We start from the raw sequence: 22,465 nt of genomic DNA, 5'->3' as shown, positions 1-22,465 counted from the left end.
ACTCAACTCACTTCTCCTCTTCTTCCCATCTTTGCATTTGCAGTTCCCTTTCTTTTGTCCTAACCGTCAATCATTTTGTCCCGCAAAACCTGTCACCCGTGATTGCCGCCGTATTCATCTGTCTGAATCCTACCTTTGTTTTTCACGCAGCTTCCTGCTTATCCACTTCATTGTCTGCCTCCAGACATCTTACTTTCCACCCGGCTCTCCCTCTTTTCCCCTCCTCCTCTTCATGCATTCCAACTACTCACCCAAAACATCTATTTACCTGGCCTTCCCCATAAATATGACTATCTGCCTGAACTCCCCTTTCATTAATTCTTTCTCTCCTCCCCCTGTGTTGCAGGATATTCGTGGCGGGAATAGGCTTCTTCAGCCTGTGCTTTCTAATGACCTCTCTGGGGGGGCAGTTTTCAGCCAAGAGACTGGGGGACTCCCCTTTCACCATCCGCACAGAAGGTACTGACATGTGTGCTGTGTGTTTGTGTGTATGTGTGTGTAAACAGTTCCTTCTCGGAGTTAAAATGCTGTAATGTCACTGTATACTGCGATGCTATAACTCTCCACGGTCCTGCTGGCGCTTCAGTGTCATTTGCCAGTTTGTCAAACCACCTCCACCTGTCAATAGAAACCACATAGAAAATGGTCTGCTATTTCAGGATAGGGTATGAATATCATAAAGTAAATGCCACTGCAGAGGCAGAAGTAGTGAATATGTTAAATATAACTTTCATATAACTGTATGACCTTCATGAAAGCTTCTTCTGCTAGAGTTGGGTCATGTAGAGTCCATGCTTGTTAAGTATTAACAAAAATGATAAACCTTGCCTTAAAGGGTAGACACCCAGGAAGCAACTAGCAGTGAACTAATGAACAGTGAGAGCTGCTGATACATCTGAATAACATTAACAAACACAGAGTTCCCTAAATGTTTACCACAAGGAAGGATTTCCCAAAATTTTGGTTCCTGGAATCAAAGTCACCTTGGTGATGCTTGGACCGTTGGGTGAACCCTGATGGGGTGTGGTTGGTATTTTCTTTTTGAAAGGAGAACAGTGATGGCAAGGAGAGGTAGCCTTGTATATACGCTAGCATTGTTTTTACGTTCTGCTTGAAACATTCGGAGCAGGAAATACGCAAGAGGATTAGGTGATCAACCTAATCTGGAACGTCAACTGGCACAAGCAGAGTGGTTAATATGTGGAATCAGTCAAGGGACTGACTGAGGGAGAGTTTAAATATACAGTATGTAGAATTCCACAGTATACTACAGTGATTTTTTTTAAGCTTATGAAAGAAACAGTTCATTAACAGTGAAGAAACACTGAATGTATGTTTGGAACCATCACTGTATTTACATTTTTTACTTCATAAATATGTAAATATGTGAACATGTATGCTCCTTTAATTAATCAGAAATGGTAATGTTAGTTAAAGTCAGTAAGTAGTGTTCTGCCACGGACACAGGATTGTGGTCGCCATTTTATTTCGTTTTTACGTGGACTGTTGAATAGCTTAACTCTTTACGATTCCTTGGTAACGATTCCCATTGTTTTGCAAACAGTTCTTGATCAGTACTCCTCTCAGATCCCTTTTTCTCTGAGGCATTCTTCACATCAGCAGATCCTTCTTCTGAAGAATGCAAAATGTGTTTTTCTGAAGTCAAAGTAACCATAACACACGTCTCCAATCTTGTTTCATTGATGGGACTTGTTTGGTAACTCCTGACTCCAGTTAGTTTTTGTTGATGCCATTAGCCTAAGGGCTCACATACTTTTTCCAACTTACACTGCATGCTATATGATTTGTTTAGAGTGCACAAGAACAGCACAGTGATTTATGTGTGACCCAACTATATTATAGGACGGGTGATTCCCCAATTTACACTTTTTTTCTTTCCATTGTACATCTCGGCATGGTCTTTTGTGCACACCCAACTGTGAGATAAATATGACCATGAACACCATGAATTCCCATATCACAACACCCAGCTTATCTGTTGCTGCACTGGCACTGTATCGGTACAGTTGTATCTCACCAGTGAAATGTCATTAATAAGTTGAGCAGCCAGCAATATCACACGTAGGCTGACTGCCAATGGCAAGGCAGAAAAAAATCCCTATCCGTCCAAGGTGTGAAGATTGAAAGTCAAAGGTCATTTTGTGGAGGCCGACTGAGCTCTTTCTATTACCAGTGGAGTTAAAATAAGTATTTTCTGCATTTCAACATGTGTGTAGCAGGTGTGTATCCTCTTCAGTAGCTGGAGCTTGCCCTTGGATCAGTTTGTGTGGGTGTGAGAGCAAGTTAAAGATGAAGCCAGTGTTACTGTAAGTGTGAATCACTCAGGTGTTGGTTTGTGTTGACTGTCAGAAAGACAGTGAAAATGGAAACTGAAAGTACAGTGCCTAAATGAAGGCACAGATACGGAGGCAGGCATGTAAAAGCCCAGGAGCTGCGGGTCCAAGAGAGATAATGGGACAGAGGGAAGGGGGGTGGGGTCATTTGGGTTTGTGATAAATTGAGATTAATGTGTTTGTGTGATCATTTTAGGATTAGTGTGTATGTGTCAGTGTTTTTCTTAATAAAATGTTCTTGATTAATCAACCACACATGCGCTGCAGCTCTGGAAGACATCTGGAGCAAGCTCATTAAAAACCGTACAGTGTCCCACTGTGCATAAGAGTTAACTCTGTGTGTGTGTGGCTGCATGTATTAGTTTGTATCCTTCATGTGTTTTCTTTGAGCTTCTCTATGCACAAAATATTCCCGTATCTGTATCATCGTCTTCGCCTGGCTTCCTTTGTTTGTGAGTATGTCCCACTGTTTCGCCCTCGTCTCTCCGTTTATGCGTGTCTCTGCGGTCTTCTACCTTACACGCTTTTTTTGCTGCAATCTCCCGTAGTGTGTATGTGAGAGCATGGTTATGTGTGTTTGTGATGAGCTGGCAGGAAATTGACTGTTAAATGGGGCTACCGCAGCAATGTGGGACAAGATTGAGACCAGAGAGACTGAGAGACCGATCCATCTGCTCTCTGCAAAATCAGCTCTGCAAAACAACTGGCCCTTTCATTAAGCCTCCGCTCACCACCTGCAGAGCAACGCACATACACACGCACGCACACACACACACACCCACAATACAGCATAAAGACACTAACAGACACATCCACTCGTCATGTTTTATCATCGAGTATTTTCTGGCAGGTCTTCTATATAAAAACACACAGCATTGCCAAATTAAAGAGCCACTTCCAGTTTTTCAGGCCCCTTTCAAACATCGACATTTCACTGTACCAATAAACTAAAAATTTTTTTTTTTTTTTTTGTTATTCATGGAAGTGTGTGCATGCATTTCTCACATCAGCTTAGTTATGCTTCCTATCCACTGGTAATATAAAATTGGTATATGTGCTGCACTACAGCAAGACACAAATAAAACTGATCCTGGTAGAAGCTGAGAGAGAAATGCATGTATACACTGCCATAAATAACAAAAAAATCTTTTATTGTTTTCAAAATCATTTTTCCACTAGACAACAGCAAATAGAATTCAGATTTTAGATGTGGAAAGTGAACATTTAGGCTGGCGAGCGATTGTGATTGATTTTATGACCTTTAATAATAACTCTCCCTGGTAAATTAATTTAATTGTAGAAGAACATACACCAAACACTTACTGACCAAGATTGTTTTGCTAACGCCTCTTGCTTCTACACAATTGTCTCAAGCTTTCAACTGAGACTTACCAAAAGCTAAGTCTCAGTTAGCTGTAGTCTGTCTTGTCAGCCTGTGAAAGAACTGGTATCGTTAACGGAAGCACCTACAGTGCAGAACTGTCAGCAGGAGCATTAGGTGGTGTCAGCCCAAAGTCAAAACACAGAGGGACAATTATGGGCTTTTTTAGATGTATTATGTTTTTATTTCAGTGGCTGGATGTCACAAAACCATTTACAGCTCAACAAGGATGAAACCACACATTTAGCTGTAGGTTCAGAGAGAGAGGGAGAGAGAAACTGGTCCCAAAATGATTGTTTTGTTTGTAGTTAAAGCTTTTAATGTCTTGAAGTTGCTATCTGTGAACCGGGACAGCTTCTCAGGTCGGTGGCAGGAGTTTAAGGCATTCTAAATTGCATACCTTTATGTTTCAAGCCCTCAGCTGTTGAAACAGCTGGATCTTAAACACAAATTGAAAACCTCCTTTCTCAGTTTCTCTTTTTGCTTAGAATGATTTATTCTATTCTCTTAATCTCTATTAAAAACTATGAATTAAACCAATAATTTATATACACTATATTACCAAAAGTATTCGCTCACCTGCCTTTACTCATTCTATGAACTGAAGTGCCATCCCATTCCTAACTCATAGAATTCAATATGATGTCGGTCCACCTTTTGCAGCTATTACAGCTTCAACTCTTCTGGGAAGACTGTCCACAAGGTTGAGGAGAGTGTTTATAGGAATTTTTGACCATTCTTCCAAAAGCGCATTGGTGAGGTCACACACTGATGTTGGTCGAGAAGGCCTGGCTCTCAGTCTCCGCTCTAATTCATCCCAAAGGTGTTCTATCGGGTTCAGGTCAGGACTCTGTGCAGGCCAGTCAAGTTCATCCACACCAGACTCTGTCATCCACGTCTTTATGGACCTTGCTTTGTGCACTGGTGCACAGTCATGTTGGAAGAGGAAGGGGCCCGCTCCAAACTGTTCCCACAAGGTTGGGAGCATGGAATTGTCCAAAATGTTTTGGTATCCTGAAGCATTCAATGTTCCTTTCACTGGAACTAAGGGGCCAAGCCCAGCTCCTGAAAAACAACCCCATACCATAATTCCTCCTCCACCAAATTTCACAGTTGGCACAATGCAATCTGAAATGTACCGTTCTCCTGGCAACCTCCAAACCCAGACTCGTCCATCAGATTGCCAGATGGTAAAGCGTGATTCATCACTCCAGAGAACGCGTCTCCCCTGCTCTAGAGGCCAGTGGCGGCGTGCTTTACACCATTGCATCCGACGCCTTGCATTGCACTTGGTGATGTGTGGCTTGGCTGCAGCTGCTCGGCCATGGAAACCCATTCCATGAAGCTCTCTGCGTACTGTACTTGGGCTAATCTGAAGGTCACATGAAGTTTGTAGCTCTGTAGCAATTGACTGTGCAGAAAGTCGGCGACCTCTTTGCACTATGCGCTTCAGCATCCGCTGACCCCTCTCCGTCACTTTACGTGGCCTACCACTTCGTGGCTGAGTTGCTGTTTTTCCCAAACGCTTCCATTTTGTTATAATAGAGCTGACAGTTGACTGTGGAATATTTAGGAGCGAGGAAATTTCACGACTGGATTTGTTGCACAAGTGGCATCCTATGACAGTTCCACGCTGGAATTCACTGAGCTCCTGAGAGCGGCCCATTCTTTCACAAATGTCTTGTTTCACAGTCTGCATGCCTGAGTGCTTGAATTTATACACCTGGGGCCAGGCCAAGTGATTAGAACACCTGATTCTGATCATTTGAATGGGTGAGCGAATACTTTTGGTAATATAGTGTATATATTATATATTCATACAATTATATATTACTGCAATATTCCTAACTTGAAACATAGCCTTTTTCAGTGTCCAAGGCTGATTTCTATTATCCACTGTCTTTGGCTCTCTCTCCCTTTTTTGACATGATCTCAAAATAGAAATGCTTCATTTCTGCAATAGGAAAAGTACACTTCTTAAAAAGGTCAGTGTTTCCTTGTTGATTATGAGCATTTAGGGGGTTTATGCACAGGTAACTGTGCTAAAGAACAGTACAGAAGAGACTAGAATAGTTTGTCACTAATAGCTTGCAGCAATCATGTAGTCACTATTTTTACAGTCTCAATTTTGCCATACATCACTGTGTTTAACTGTCATTGTGTATTGAAGCCTTTCTTTCTCCTGAGGTCTGACTCAGCAGCTGTCATCTGAAGCCAAGCATCATCCAGCCTTCAGTTTACTACAAGGCCATCAGGAACACAAGCAGACAAGCTGCTTTTTCTCCATGTAAATCAAATTCACAGGATTTCATCTTGCATTGTGCCGTAGTCATTTTTACACACATATTAGCTTGCTGTTTGAACACAATAACAGCCAAATTTGTGTAAGGCTTTGTCACCTTAGCGGGAGCTGCACTGATAGTAATTGTTAGGGTATTAGCTGAATATCATCGCCACCTCGCGCTTCGGTGGCTTATCGGCTTCCACTGGAGATTCAGAGTGCTGGGTTCTCGCTCAAATCCCTGTCTCTCCTCAGTGACTCATCAAGAGCTGCAAGGTTGAGATGCAGAAAGAGGAGGATGAAGAAGGAGGTGGTGTGTGTTTCTGATTAAGCAAAATAATGAGATTTTTGGAGGTGTCATTGCTTACAAAAGAGACGGAGGAAGAAGAGGAATAAAAAGAGGCATAGGCAGAATTATTTTCTGAAGATTAAAATACACCACACATAAGGGAAATGTTAGCTTGATCAAAGGCCCTCCCTATGGAGCTTGTTCATACTCTGCAGTTTATTATATTAACAAGGAATCACACAGTCCCTTTACTCTAAGCATGTTTCTCACCACACTGTTTGTTCTGACATCAAGACTCAGGACCTTCTCACTCTCTAGGACTGATCTCTAATGAGAAGAGCTTGCAGCTTTCTCGTTTCTGTTGGTTTAACAGCTACCCACTGTTATCCAATAGGAGATTTTAGAAATCATACAAAATGTCAGGAGGAGAACTCTGTGTTTGGGAGTGCTGCTGTGCTTAGATCCAAGCAGGGGCCGAGACTAATTGTTGTTTGACTCGCATTAAACTGAGTTCTGTGATGTTCGCCTGAAAGTTTCCATCAGTCAGAAAAAGACTCACACCCACATGTCACATTCCCCAAAGACATAATCGCTTGTTTCCTAAGAAGACTGCAGTCTAGAAAATAAGTAACTGCAGCTTACATGCATGTATATACTTTGATTATTAAGAACTGTATGATACAAGACATGAAGGTTTTTCAGTACATCAATATGCAGTAGCCGATCACGGTTAAGCACATCACACGCCCCACCTCTGCGGCCTCCTTTCATGTTTTTTTTTCACACTGGATGTTCATATCTATTATGAATTCCCTGCAGTTATATTTCCTTCCCATTGCTTCATGTCCAACAAATCTGGCTTGACAATCTTCCCCGTGTCGCTTCTGCAGCAGGGGAGTACACTTTATCAGTGCACTCATAGCCTGTGGAGTTTGAACGGACTGTGCATGTGCGTGCGTGTGTAGGTTTATGGGTTTGTGAATAACTCTGGATAACACCGTCAACTAAGCGCCAGAAATAAAAATAAAATGGTTTGGGCGGAACCGAATGTGTGCGTGCCAGCTTGACTACATGGGTCTGTGTACAAGAATGTGTATTTAGGTTACTTCCAAAATTTGAAAAAATAAAAGACGATTTTTACTTTTGACATTAGATTTGAAATATTTGAATAATAACAGTTGCATTTTCAGTACCGGCTCACATATGCATACAAATGAACAAACTCAGTACAGCGTTTTGTGTCTCTGCATCTTGACTAAAGGTGTAATTATCGGAGATCTTCCCTTTTGTCGCTTTCTTTATGTCAGATGAGTAAGTAGGGATAAATATTGTCTGTCACTCACAGGCCAGCTCCTGTCAGTAAAACATTAAAAACTCTTTTTAAATGTTTCCATGGGAATCATCATTTATGGATGTGGATCAATTCAGTTAAATTTAATTACATTTATTTATATCCCGTTGAAAACAATATAAATTGTCTGAGCTTTAAACCCGCACTAAGGCGATGGTGGCAATGAAAAACTCCCTTTTAACAGCAAGAAACCTTGAGCAGAACCCAGCTCATATGGAGGGACCCATCTGCTTGAGACCAGTCGTGTAGAGTGACAAAACCAAGGGAAAGATTGGTTCGGGTAAAACCAAAGGACATTTGGTTGCAAGTTCAATGTTTTGTTGACCCTTCAATCCACACTGGCCTCCAATTTGTGGCTCTGTATCTACAGTGGGTTACCTCACTCCTTCCTCTGTTTCACTCATACTAGACACTATTATGACACTAGAGGGTCACACTGTGACGTAATAAAAAAAAATGCTTGCACAAAAACCTGTGACATAGATAAAAAATATTTCTTTATGAAATGTTTCATGTCAAAATTCTAAAATTTATGGAGGCTCATGCAACTTTCTCTGGTAAAAATGTTTTGTTGCATTGGTCTTTGTTTCCCCACATCACTGCAGTCAAGGTGGAAGATCAAATTTGACATTTGATTTGATTATATGAGAACATTAATGAGAAATATTTCAAGATTTTCCTGTGACAAAATAGTAGAGCACACCCTCCTCAATTTCTTTCTTTCTCAAGTACAGTATATTGGGTCTGGACCTCATTTCTACAATCTGCCTTTATAACTCTCCTCACTAACTTTGTTTCTCCTCTCTGTAGACTTAAGGCCATTCACTCCTTTATTCCATTCAATCTCATTCCTAACACCAATACATATTAATGAAACAGCCTATCCAATTTCCTAGTAAAGAGGGCCATTGTTCAGGCCTAAGTGCTATTACCCCGATGTAAATGAGAATTTTCTCCACTGCACATTATATTACGGTTATGTCTCTGGGAAGGTTACTCAGCAGCAGCATGCTGTCTCAATTACCCGGACTGCATCAAGCTTTGTCTATAGGTCGCCAGCTCATCATTTCCCCTGCCATAAGCTGGTTATTTTCCCAGGTCCTGATAGTGTCATGCTCAAGTGTGCTCATGCTTCCTTGCTGAAGATATCCACTAATGACGCAAAGCCACAGCTCCTATTGGCTAACAGTTTAGAAAGACTACAGATTATATTATATCTGTGTTGACAAAAAGGCAGCTGAATTTGTCTGGTTTCTTTCCTGGTGTTGGCCGATAAGGCACACCAAGCATGACTGAAGATTATTTCTTACCTTGAGCCACCGTTTTTCCCCCATCTCTTTCTTGTTCTCCTCGTGCTCTTGCGCTCTCTCATCTCATAATTTCCCTCCGAGATGTATATATTAAGTGTCCAGCGAAAGACTGAATAATTGCAGGGTAGCTGTAGCTTTTTCTTAGTTTCTTTGGCTCACTTCTACTTATTCCTCTGCCCCCTGCTATTTTCCTGCTCTTATATATATATATGTGTGCCTGTGTTGAAGGCAGCTGGACATTTCCTACACAGCCAAAAGGGCACTTATGCCACTGTCCAAGAAGTGATCATGATGATCGCTGAGAAGCAGGAAAATTCACAAATTGACACAAACTGGATTTCACTATTTGAGTTCTGAATGGTGCTGCGGTAAATTTGCCCTTTTTGCCAAAAGTGGAAAATTAGTAACCCAGGCTGTTAATCTTGACAAATCAGCTCTTAATCTTTGATTAACTGTAGTGGGTGCAAGTATGCTTTCATTAGTGTTTTGTTTATATATTTGCCTAATGCTTTTATATAGCGCTTTTATATAACTGCTTTTATATAGCGCTTTTCTACCTATTGGTATTCAAAGCGCTTTACAGTTACAGTCACATCTACCCATTCGCTCACACAAGCACTCACACATTCATACACCAGTGCCACGCACTGGGAGCAACTGGGGGTTCAGTGTCTTGCTCAAGGACACTTCGGCATGTGGCACATTCCGGGGATCGAACCGCTAACCCTCTGGTTCGTGAACAACCCACTCTACCTACTGAGCCACAGCCGCTCCAAATGACTTTCCCTGAGATGGTTTGAAAGATGTGCATAGGTGCTCGCAGGATAATGAGATCTTTATAAGCAGTGATCTTATTATTTAGAATGACAGAATCATTACTATACCTGACTAATATTAGAATATACTACACTGTAAACACATTAGACCCGACACTATGACATTTGAAAGTCTTTAATATCTTCATACTGCACTTCATTCTGTTGTATACTATGTTTTTTCTAGGTGTGTAGACTTTATCTTTTGGAAACTGTACAAAAGTAGTTGCTGTGTTGCAAAAGAATGTGGGGAAGCCGCTGTTCTTTCAGAAATAAATATTGCTCAGGCTTTCAATATTTTTGACAGTACCATGTGGTGGAATGAAGGGCTGGTGGAAAACACTGCACTCACAGTACTGCCATGACAGAAAGTGGCAATGTTCAGTTTATCACAGAAAATAGTGGCTTTAATGGGAAATGGAAGTTTAATTGTGCAGGAAAATTAGCAATACATAGCAGTAGTCATTGTTTCAGTTATTTCGCTGCCATCCCCGATAGGTTGTTAATAATTCAAATATGTGACATGGTAAAATGCATCATATATAAACCCAAACTGACAACTGAGTCAACTCATTAATGCATACTTGTGCTTTGAACACAGCAATGCACATAAACATCAGCCTTGCAGGGGTTCATCGACCGATAATATTAAATTGGTGATATGTGCTGCACTACAGCTGTATGCAGTACACAAATAAAACTGCTCCTGTCAGAAATGGATAGAAAGCAGAACTAAGCTGATGTGAGAAATGCAGGCATACACTACCATAAATAAATGATGTTACCAACACTGATTTTAGACACACTGTATGTACTGTATCTATAGTGCTTTGTTGGATACGGTGCTTAAATAGCAGTTCAACGCCATTGAGGGCAGTAGTGCTATTTAAGGAAACGCTGCATGGAGGAAGTGACACGTCTTTTGGGGCAGCAGAGACGTAGTATAGATAGACAGATGAGGAGAAAACAAAGGATGAGAACGATAGCTCTAATAAGAGTTAACTCTGCTCGGTTCTGCTTATTTGTCTCACTGTGCAATACACGGCTGTTTGATTTGCATCGTTTGCTGCCATCACACTGCAACCCCCTTTTCATCTTTGTCTCCCTTCCTTTTTCTGCTTCTTGTTATTTTTTTAGTCCTTTGCGTTGGTGTCTAGTTTGTGAGCACGTGTTGTTTGTCAGTAGCACAATAAGTGGGTGTGGAATCTTGGAAAAATGGCACTTCAATAAGCAGATGTGGTTGATTAAAAGTAATTGGTTGTCTCTGTACCAACCCCACAAGTTACTGATATGAGTTGTAGTGTTGTGGTGTCATCTCAATTCCCTACAGTAGGGGAATACTTTGCATTCTTGATGCCCAAGATTCCTTATGTTCTTTTATAGAAGGAACTTTTTAAACATTTATTTCATAGAAACTACTAATGCCTTCATAAAAGAATCTGCATAATGGAGCCACAGTACTGAAAACATCAGGTATAATCTGCTAGTCTTTAGTGCAGGCATCTGGGAAATATTTTGGTTTCTGTGTAGGACATAATATCTTAACATACTGAGGCACTTTAGACTAAAGTACTAAAGCTTTTGTCTGTGTTTTGTCTGCTTTTATCTTTTTTTTACTCTTATGGTGTTGAGAGCTCTTTCTCTGAACACTGATGAGTCCTGGTGTGGGATTCTTAAATGTGCAAACATGAAAATGATCAAAATCAATGTACTTTTTTGCACACAGCCTGAATATTAAGTTTGTTCAAGTTTTAAACATGTTGATACAGATGCAGTCCCTCCCTCTCACTTCCCCTGACCTAAACTTATAAACACAAAAAAGCCCTGAAAGAGAGGAAAGGTGAACATTGCTACACACTAGACAGGTGGACTTTTGTTTCGTTTGTCTGCAGTGCTGAGATAGATTAACTGTGTCTGCTCTCTAAAGCAAAGCAAAACTAAATGGAGAGTGATTAGCAAGACAGTAGGGGCCGCTAGGATGTTTTCTTTTGAAAAAGTGGGCACACGGGGGACAAAAGCCCACAACACAAGCACATAGCCCCTGTCTTATGTGCACTCATCACGCAGTCACTTGAAATTGCACTCAAGCTCTCTACATCTCTGTCTCCTCTGAGCTCATCCCTCTGTCTGCCACGCGAGTCGTACAGTACGCAAACACACACGCCTCAAGCTCGTCTGTGTGTAATCATGTGCCAGAAAATAATGACACCAGCAGACTGATATTAGACATTGTGTTACACATCTGTCAGAAGTGTGCCACATGATGCCACTAAGCTGCTGAGGTTTGCCGCCGGTCTTGTCGCACGCAAAGACTCATAAACGCGCTTCTTAATGGCCTCCTTATGCACAGCTGGGTCCAGTAACTGACTGTTGTCTCTACTTTACAGGTGTACTTGTTAATAGGGACGAGAGCAATCATTTACAAATTGTCCAGTCCATTAAACTCATGTGCCTTTGGGTTTTTCAAGTCCTTGCACATATCAAAATTCCAAATAGTAAGAAACCTTTATTCAAATATTTGGAAATGAAACCAAACAATTTCTTCCTCCCAGAGAAGACAGGCTATGAAAACAATTAATTTGTACACATATTTTAATATTTTTCTCTAAATGAATACTCTTATCTGATGAGCACTGTACTCTTTTTAGATTTGTATTATATTGTGTGTGATAAGAAATTGGCCAATAAGCAGAATCAGTAATTGGTATGAACAAAAAGTCAATCCATGTACATCCCTGTTGTTCAGACAGCATGGATGTTGCAGGCTGAAGAAGAGAAATTTGTTGTTGAATTCTTGTGTCCCAAGGCTTACCTCCTTGATAATCATAGCTTTTACTTTAGCGTATGTTGAAGAGATAAAGACTAACCAGTGGTTGCCTTCCAGCAATCTGTAGATCTTCCTAGATAGTGTAACAGGGATGGAAATCATGCGTGATACTACGGGATCTTACAATTTTTCACAGTTTGATAATAAATCAGCGTGTGCTCTTAATTACGACCCTGTGTGCAGTGCATGTATTCACCGACTTCAACCTATACTTTTCTAGACATAACCTAGTAGAGCTGTGTGTGACAATACAAATGACTGAATCAGAAGTAGAACCAGACGTTCACAGACTTCACCTTGCCAGCTCCCTAGCACCAAGTCTTTTTTAATGTTGGACTTAACCCATGTGTGAATAAAGCAGGCAAATATCCGTTGAATACACAGCGGGCATGTGTGCATGCTGATTTGATGATGTGTGTCTTATCCTGTTTCTTGCACCCATTTTAGGTACCGCCACTCATCTGAATTTGAGTATTTCCAGTATTGAGAAGGCATGCAAATAGCTATAAAGTATGCATAAAGTTAAACATCGTCATTCCTTCCTGCTGACAGCTTTCTTCTAGACAAGCATCTGTGTAGATGCATACAGAGCTGTTCGAGTAGCGTGTGTGTAATACCGCCAAGCCTTGGGCTCTTTCTCTCTCTCTGGGAACGTTTAAATGGCGATACCTGTCAGCTCGGATGATACGGCCCGTTCGTTCTTCAGTAAATAAAAGACGTGCTGAAGCACAACAGTAAAAGCAATTTCTAAAAGGTTTTCCCCGATCTCTCATTCTTTCTTTCATGTCATGTAACATTCAGTACATTTGTCTGCTGAGACATGCATCACGTCTGAATGAGAACAGCTTTAACAAGTTCATCCATTTTTTTTCCCTTCCCTGTCAGAAATGTGGGTCCTACAATCGAAGGGTTTGAGTACAGTCATTTTTCTGGGATTTACAAGTAATAGTGTGTTTAATCCAGTATCCCTTACGCTCAGGTTGAGCTGCTTATACTAAAAATAACTTAATCTAGGTGAGCTATGGAGTAGTGGTGTAAGAATACACAAAACTGAAGGTTTGGTTTGAAGCTCACTTTCAGCTGTTCTCTCCCTATAGGAGAGTGTTGCCTTTCTACTGGACCTCCATACAGTTAATAATCAGAACCATGCCATTATATCACTAATGTATTGGTTAAAATGTGCATCAAAGTGTGGATGTATATATGTGGGCATGGGTGTGTTGGTCTAGGTTTAAATTTCTTTCTCAGAAGAACAAGTTTGATCAACCTGTTTTTATTGATCCCTTTAATTATCCTAATAGTCTCTGTCTCTCCCACTCGGCTGTGAACAATCAGATGTTTCCGACTCAGCGTCCTGTGATTGGTGATCCTGGGAATATGTATAAAGCAGTAGGTTAACCGTAGATTATTTACACATCCAAACTGGTGATCCTATAATTTAAAAGCATACAAACGTATCTTTAAGAACCAACTCCACTCTCCTCCACACACACAGCCAGCTATACCAGAAGCAGCAGAGCTCAGACAGTTTAGCAAGTCAATGGAGAAACTAGCCCCTAGCCCCTGAGCACAGTTTGTGCAAATAAAATCCATGTTACTTTCACAACTAGAGTAAATGTCCACAGCAATTACATATATTTCGCACCTACTTTTAAATTCACCAAGTTGTATTGCTGCTAGTGTATCTCCTTCTCTGAGATCTGTGTAACTATAACCCACCATCTGTCTATGGTGTCCATAGATTTGTGTCTTCTTTCAATATACACCAGGCCCCTCAATACCTTTTACATTGTAAAAGTATATCTTGTTCTGCTGACAGCTGCCATAGAACATGCTGGCACACTGTGTTTTTTTTTTTTCTGTTCTGTCTTGCAGAACTATTTCCTTTAACATAAACTGTAGTGTCAAATTGTCTGTAACCATTAGTCTGTCCCAGTCACCCTCTCCTATTTCTTCTGTCCCCAGGAAACAACTGTTACTACCATCCTATCCTTATTAGAGTGTCACTGATGTCAGTAGCAGTACTGTTTTTGTTTGTGTCTAAGTGAAGTTGTGTCATCATTTGTCGGATAAAGACCAGGTCAAACTTCAAATTAGTCTCTGTTTGATGCTTATTTATCAAGTGGTGTTTGTGACACTTTAGCTATGTCAGTTTCTACTGTGTTTATGTTATTTTCAGCAACACAACAGTGAAACCGGAGCCACACTACTGAAAGATCATTACAATCTTATTTTAGCATACATCTTGCCTGGATATATCAGCATATGCAGTGTAGAAATTCCAAACTAGGTTTAGAAACGGTGACATCAATGCATAGTTTGTCCACAATGTCCACAAGAGAGTCAAGCAGTATCTTTTTCACATGGGTTCTATGACACAAACTGGAGCGCTCAAATTATCTATTATATCTATTATTATATTTAACCTTTAGTTGGGCTTGTGGCTCCCTCTGTTAGGTCCTATTTCTTCATTCTGTTCAATTTTTCAATTCAGTTTTATTAATATAGCATTATTACAACACCCGACCTGAAACCCCCAGACCAAGTACGAAGGCGACAGTGGCAAGAAAAAAAAACTCCCTTTTAACAGGAAGAAACCTTGAGCGGAACCCAGCTCATATGGAGGGACGCATCTGTTTGAGGCCAGCAGAGCAGAGACAGGGAAAGAGAGAGAAGAGGAAGAGAAGAGCGAAGCAGGAGGGACGAGATAAACTTACATCTGTCATAGCTACACTGATCAGCGACAACATTAAAACCACTGACAGGAGAAGTAAATAACATTGATCACCTTGTGACTATTCAATGTTCTGCTGGGAAACTTTTGGACCTGGCATTCATGTGGATGTTACTTTGACATGTACCACCCACCTAGACCAGACCAGGCACCCCCACCCCATAGCAATGACACTCCTTGATGGCAGCAGCCATCCCCAGCAGGACGCAGCCTGACACAGACACACACACACACAAAAACGGTTTAGGAACAACTAAAAAAAACATGAAGAACAGCACAAGGTGTTGACCTGGCCTCCAAATTCACTAGATCCCAAACTGATCAAGTATCTGTGGGATGATCCACAGAGGCCTCCTCCACTTAAAATCTACTCATGTAGAATTGAATTACGATACACGGACAATATATAGCTGATGATGTTACTGAATATAAACTAGAGCGTAGGGGCATAAAACTGTTAGCGACAATAGTTGTTCTATTACAGGTGAGTTAGCGTCTATAATGACTGAATATAAGAGGTATCAGAGGTTGGAGAATTATGTCCCCATGTACGAAAAAATGTCAGCACAAAGCGCCACAGTCTGAACCTTTAAACCAGAAATCTGTAGCTGGAGCTGAGGAGATCAATGAAATACTATCCTTACCAGACCAATCAGTGCTACCTCTGTCAGTGATGAGACAATATCTGTTTAGGTGAAGCAGTGTTGTCTCGAGTTTAAGTGAACCCACATTATCATTTGTTGGACTAGTTGGGGTGCCAAAGGAATAAGTAGCCTCTGTCTCGCTAATATATCAACTGTTGTGACACTAACTTCTGCAGTGTTCTTGGCTCTTGCTTTTGAAAGAGCCACACCACTGACTGAAAGTCCGCTATAGTATTTTTTATTTATTTATTTATAGATCATCCCACAAGCAGATTAATGAGTTGATTTTAGAGAACCTTTGCAGGGCTCTTATTATTGTCTGATTGTGTTTGTCTTTTGCGGATCGTAATGCCTCACAAATGAGGATGGGAGAGAATATGAGAGTACACAAAATCTTATTTAATATGCCACACGCAAAGGACTAGTAGGAAGACAATCATATATTTATTGGCTTTTGCATTCACACACATAGAAACAGCACAAACACACTTGGCACTGTCTAGCCGCTGTCATCAATATTTCAGAAGAACATCATCGTCAGCACAGGGGAATTGATTAATAATTGATTAGCCATCCTGAGGGATTTAATATGCGTGTTCTTTTCATGCACGGCGTTATGATTGTTCGTGCTGTGTCTCTGCATGGATGTGGATGTGCAAATGTTTCTATAAAGGGAACTATAATCATGGCGCTCTTGCTTTGTTATGAATTTCCCTCTCTATAACTTAACATCTCTGCATCATCATCATCGTCAGAAGAAAACACCGTCGTGTCTCAGGTAGCTGAAATCTAATGCAATTAGAGGGAGACCGCAGAGAATCGGGTGTAAACAGAAGCTTACTGAAGCCGACATGACTGTGCGATTAAGCCAAAGACGGATCAGAGTCTTAGCTTTAGTATACGTATGTGTTGATTTGTGTGTGTATGTGTCCGGGAGTGTCTCAGGCAGAGCAGGAAGACACAGAGCAGATTACACAACACCGTGTCAACTGGGAACAGAGGTCAGCCTTGTCTCAGTCGACTTGAACACACACACCTATTAAGGTCTCTGTCATTTGGCCTAGTTCCTGCCTCATGGTTCCTTCCATCCCATTGCGTCTATTTGGGTCCTGCGTTGTACATTTAAACAACTTTCATACTTCCAATCAACCCTGTTTAACTCCAGATGCACCAATGTTTTCAAACCCACTTATATTCACTAAAGAAAAAGATGATTTCATTGGTAAAATATTGCACTGGTGGTTGTCATAGTTTATCAAATCTTTTTCAATAATATGCAGAAAAGGTGGAAATGTTTTGGTTAACTGCTGCCACATTATGCACATAATAAAAGCTACAAATCAAATTAGCCTCTGCAGCTAAGGTGCCGATATAAATGGCGTGAATACCATATAGCACACAGAGAGATAAACACAGATGTTCACAGTAGACGTATTCAGTCTGAGTCATCAAAATGAATGTTCATTTCCTCCGTCGTGATCCTTTTATTGCCATGAGGTGGAAAAATACACAGAAGTGAGAGTTGTTTCGGTGACGCATGAAATTGTGATAAACGCGGTCAATTATTTAGTGCGGCTTTGTGAGAGCAACTAGCTGCTTCTAGCTATGTTTCCTTAAAATTTAAACAACGCCCTGTTTTGTGATTTGCTCGTCTTAGGGAAAAAAACATTTGCTGCCTTAAAATTCAGTCAGCGAATGACGGTTTGGAAGGTTGCACTTGCATAAAGCAGTGGCGCCTAGAGAGTGGAAAGGCTAGCCATTTTGTGAAATTTTATTTTCCCAGTCTGCATAAATGGACCTAAATATGAATGGTTGAAAAAAAATAAATATATATATATATATTCAAGCAACCAGTATTTTCCCTCATTAGAGGTAACAATACTGTTGTTGCTCTAAAGTGTGTTGTTCACTTTCTATTTTAGCACTGTAGAACACGTGGCACAGTTGTTGCCACTGGCTAAAAGCCTTCAGATAAAACCCTTTTGCAGTGTACAGCTAAATTGCCCCCAGCCCAGCTGTTCCCTTTCACTATAAACATGTGTAAATCCCCAGTTTGTAGTTCATCCTCCCAGTATCACAAGGCCAGATGTCCATTTTGGCTCTGAGAGCGGTATGTCTTTCCTCTCTCACACACGGTTTCACCAGTCCTTTGCTTCATTACCTGTGAGTCAGAGTAAATAACCGGATGAGTGAAGGTGCCAGGGCGCTGAAGTGTGCCACTGCAGGGGGAAAAGAGAGAGAGCGCAGTTCTGCCAAAGCTTTCAGCACAGCGCAAATTCTTGACAAAAGCTAATTCATCTAGGCTGAATTAGAGAAACACAATATATGTCCAGAGAGAGAATGGTGGAAAGTCGATACGATTCAAAGGGAGTAAGGAGTGCTAGAAGGGAAGGTATAAAGAAGTCAGCGTAAGCGGGGAGGAAGTGAAGGAGAGAAAATAAAGACAAAGGCAAACATTACTGAGAGGTCACTATTTCACTCTTTGGGGAGTGTCTGTAGAGTGTCTGTACTCTGCTGTGCAATATGAATGTGTAGTGGAAGAGTTCAAGAAGAGGCAGAGAGATAAGAGAATCCCTTTTGGTTTCACAGTACACATAATCACTTCAGAATCACTAATCACTTCATTAAAATGTTTGCACACATAAGTGTTACTCATCACAAAGATTCACTTTAGACAGCTTACCTGAAAGTGCCTATGTGCAACGAGAAACATACATTTATACTCGAAAGACGTGGACAGGAAGAGAAGCCAGAAATAAAAATTGGGAGTGTCCATTAAATCCATTTTTACAAGTCATTTTCTATCTCACCTTTATGTAGAAGCATCTTCATATCTCTCAAAAACAAATAGATAGCCATTGAAATCCACTTCTCTCTTCTCTGCACCACTTTTACTTCTGGTCTCTCTCCTTCTCCTCCATCATTCCCTTATCCTTCTCGCAGAGCAGCAGTGAAACATGTCTCATTGTGATGTTGATTGATTGGAGGCCTTTAGGTGATGTAGTGAAAGACAATGGAGAGGCTAAGAAGACACAGCTCATGCAATTAGTGCATCCGGCTCGGGCGTTGTCTTACACGTGTTCACAGGATTGCACGTCCAAAACCTGACCATCTTTCATTTTGTGAAAATGTCTAGCATGTAATAACCTTGCTGCACCACTCTAGTTGTCTTTTACTGAGATTTTCTCTTGTGCTTCACAGAGCAGTATGAAAACAGTATGTTGTTGACTTCAGTGATTACCAGAGATAAAGCAATCTAATATTCCTGACATGATTGCCTTTATTAATTGACATCCATTGCTTTGCTTGTAGGCAGACTAACAAAATAAAAGAGTAGTCCTTCTTTTTAGTCACACCATACCTGTCATAGCAAAACTAAGTCATATGTAAATCCACTAACAGTTGCCTTGATGCTCATTGGGTGTTTCATTGAGTTGTCATAAAACTCGAGAATTCTTTTAAGAGTGGTGTTCTTTTAGACATAATAAGTCAGCTGAGGAGCCAGCAGGAGGAGTTGTGCTAACAGTTCGGTTTGGGTTTGCGTTTGAGTTGATTACTTTGAGAATAGTCAGCATAAAGCTGAGTGGAGTTGACGTTAATGTTCTGATTTGGACTGTGAACAAACTGGACTAGGAGTGTCTGAAAGCCAACAAAACAAGGATGCCATATGTCATTTGTCCACTCTGATTAAACCTATAAATGTGATTAGATGTGTTTAAACATTTTTTACGTTTTTTTTAAAATGTGTCAGAAAACAATTGGCAGGTGTCCATGTTAAGACATTTGCTGTGGTCATTGCTCCTGTCCATACAGACATACAGTCTCTTAATAAGAATTACACTGTGAATGATGGTTTGAAAAGAATGAATCAATCAATCAATCAAATGAAATTAAATCTTTCTAGAACAAACTCTCCTTTTGTGTTAGTCCACCATAGCTCAGAAAGTATCTTAATGCATTTGGATGTGCATTTTGGAAAAAAAATAAATAAATAAATAAAACATAAATTATAAATTGGCTTAAAAAACAACAACAAAAAAACATCCTTATTGTCCCAAAAGAAATGTTACGCTCATATGAAGTTGGTTTTGCTTTTTCAGAAAATGTTGAATGGAAAAACATAGTCCAAATAACGCAGCAAACATTTATCAGCTGTTTCATCTTCTAGAGAAAAGCAAGGGCTTCTCCTGTGTGTCTGTCATTATTGTACTGTATGGTCCATGCTATTGCATTATTTTATCCACATGTTATTCTAAGTGCATTAGAATAATTGCGTTCCTTTGTCTTCGGCTCCAGACAGCATGAAGCATTTCCAGTACAAGCTGGCGTGAAAGAATCTCATCCTTTTGTGGTTTTGTTTTTAGTTTGCAACCTCTACTTCTTCTAGTTTGCATATTACAGACATAATTTGGACTTTATTGCCTCCATCATATTGTCAGTGTATATTATCCCTTATTTAACCAACTGCGTAATCTTACATACTTGGCAAATTCTCTCAATGCTATCCCATTCTTACATCCCTCCAGTATGAAGGGAATGCGGCATTATGCCAGAGAAATATTTCTCTCTTATTTCTTTATTTTCCCTCACCTGTAATTCAAAATCTTTCACGTTTTTAAGATATACAAACACACAAACACATGCGTTTGTGAGGACACTGTAGCCAGATAATCTCTCTCGGTTGTGCAGAACATTGTAAAGGTCATGTCACACATATTTTCCATCTAAATTCCTTCCTATTCCAGCCTAATACACACATACACACATTCTCACACTTTGAGTGCAACCGTCTCCTCCATTGTCAGAGTAGCTCTGTCAGACTAACATAAATTGACGTGGTTGTGGTGAAAGCAGCCCCTGCAGCTGTATGTCTGTGTGCTCTGTATGGCAGTGCTGTGCCTCATGTGCTGTGCTGAAGCAGTGAAAGTTGACAGAGAAATGCTATCTGAGAGACTTCAGACATAGGTGGAAATGGTAATTAGGGTCACGGCTCGTGTTTGTCCAGCTTGTCAGGATAGTGCATGGAGACAAGTGTGTTAGTGCGTTCTCTTAACATCCAGACTGTAATTATTTGGATTTTTTTTCCCGTTTCTGGCTCTGTGCTTCAGCATAGGGTTGTACAAATACAGTGTTGACCTTATGCTGTGCTCATGCACTGTATGCTTCATCATAAAACCTCTCTGATTCAACCTGATGCACCTGATAACACTTTTTGGCAACGTTACATTAACCTTACGTTGGTTGACCAGGGAGGCAGAAGAGGAGAAATGTCAGTGGGCTGGAAATATTTTAGGATGAGCAATGGCAGCTAAAAGTGAAGCAGACCGCGAGCTTTACTAAAATGTCAAGAGGAGGAGAGATAACACAAGAAATAATGACATGAAAAAGTGCATTAACAGCTTGCTGCAGACGGTTTCGGTCTACACCACTGGTCCAGCAGCCGCCCCAATGTCTCATCTGCTTCACTGTGCAGTGAATCATGTGGATTTTACTCCACAGAAAGTTGAACTACAAACAAACCAATATGCACACCTCACCTGCACACCAGGTGTGGATTTGCATTTTTATGGTAATTCTGTTTTTTTCATGGTAGGAATATTGCATGAATTTCAAGTATCTACCCAAATGCAGTACTTGTACTTGGTCTGTTCAAAAACAGCATTGTGCATCATCGTGATTTAAAAATAAATAAATAAATAAAAATAAAAAATTTGAAATTTATTATATTTAATTTCATTTATTTACATAGTGAACTAGACTTCAAATCCAGAATCTCAGAGGTTGCACCACAAGATGTAAAACTCCAACTAGTTTCAAATTGTTATGACAGAGTTCTGGATTAACATGTATGGACTAGGGGCTGAACCGACTAGTCGACTAGTCGACTTTACTGCTGTGCCATGGCGCTTTAAGCAGGAAGTCGGCTAGTCACCGATCATGTGATTCATCAAGTATTTTGAAATACTTCACTAAAGATGAAGCCCATTTCTACCATGGCATGCAGAATACGTAAGTCAGCCTGAAATACAACAAATGTACTACTGCAAACACTCATCTGAAAAGGCATCTGCTAAGGCTAGCAGAGGAACAGTCCAAATCCTCTCAGCGATAGTTAACAACTTCACCTGCGGTAACAGAGAGAAGGAGGCTGCACATCAACAATTTGTTGGTGAGTTTCATTGTCTGAAGTTATTAGACCTTTAGCTGCTATACACGGAAAAGGATTCCGAGTGCTATTAAACACTACTGATGGTGCCGATTTGTTTTTTTGTTACCGAGCGAGAGCCCCTATGTATCAGACTGACAGTGTTTGACGTGGGCTATAGCAGACAGTAGCCCCTGTTCAAGCTTCCATTACCTTGCAGAAAAGCCTCCTGTGCTTCTTTTGTATGAAACGCTACAATGCGTATTCAGGTCAAGAATATAGAAGCATGCAAAGCATTACTTTCTGCTGTGTTTTCATGTGTGACGTCATCAAT

At 40.5% G+C, this 22,465-nt stretch overlaps 1 protein-coding gene across 1 annotated transcript in view; it reads left to right on the top strand.

Moving 5' to 3' along the window:
• The window catches only part of LOC311508634 (alpha-1,6-mannosylglycoprotein 6-beta-N-acetylglucosaminyltransferase B-like), a 110,458-nt gene that overhangs the window by 4,695 nt on the left and 83,298 nt on the right, over nucleotides 1–22,465 (top strand). Inside the window, exon 2 of the mRNA XM_084573493.1 lies at nucleotides 347–459. Coding sequence (XP_084429619.1) covers nucleotides 347–459 — 113 coding nt within the window. The remainder of the gene's footprint in view (nucleotides 1–346; nucleotides 460–22,465) is intronic.

The sequence above is a fragment of the Chelon labrosus genome (genome assembly GCF_963514085.1).
Source record: "Chelon labrosus genome assembly, chromosome: 2".
NCBI lineage: Eukaryota > Metazoa > Chordata > Actinopteri > Mugiliformes > Mugilidae > Chelon > Chelon labrosus.
Note: the sequence above shows the minus strand (reverse complement) of the source record. Positions and strands in the feature narration are given on the sequence as shown.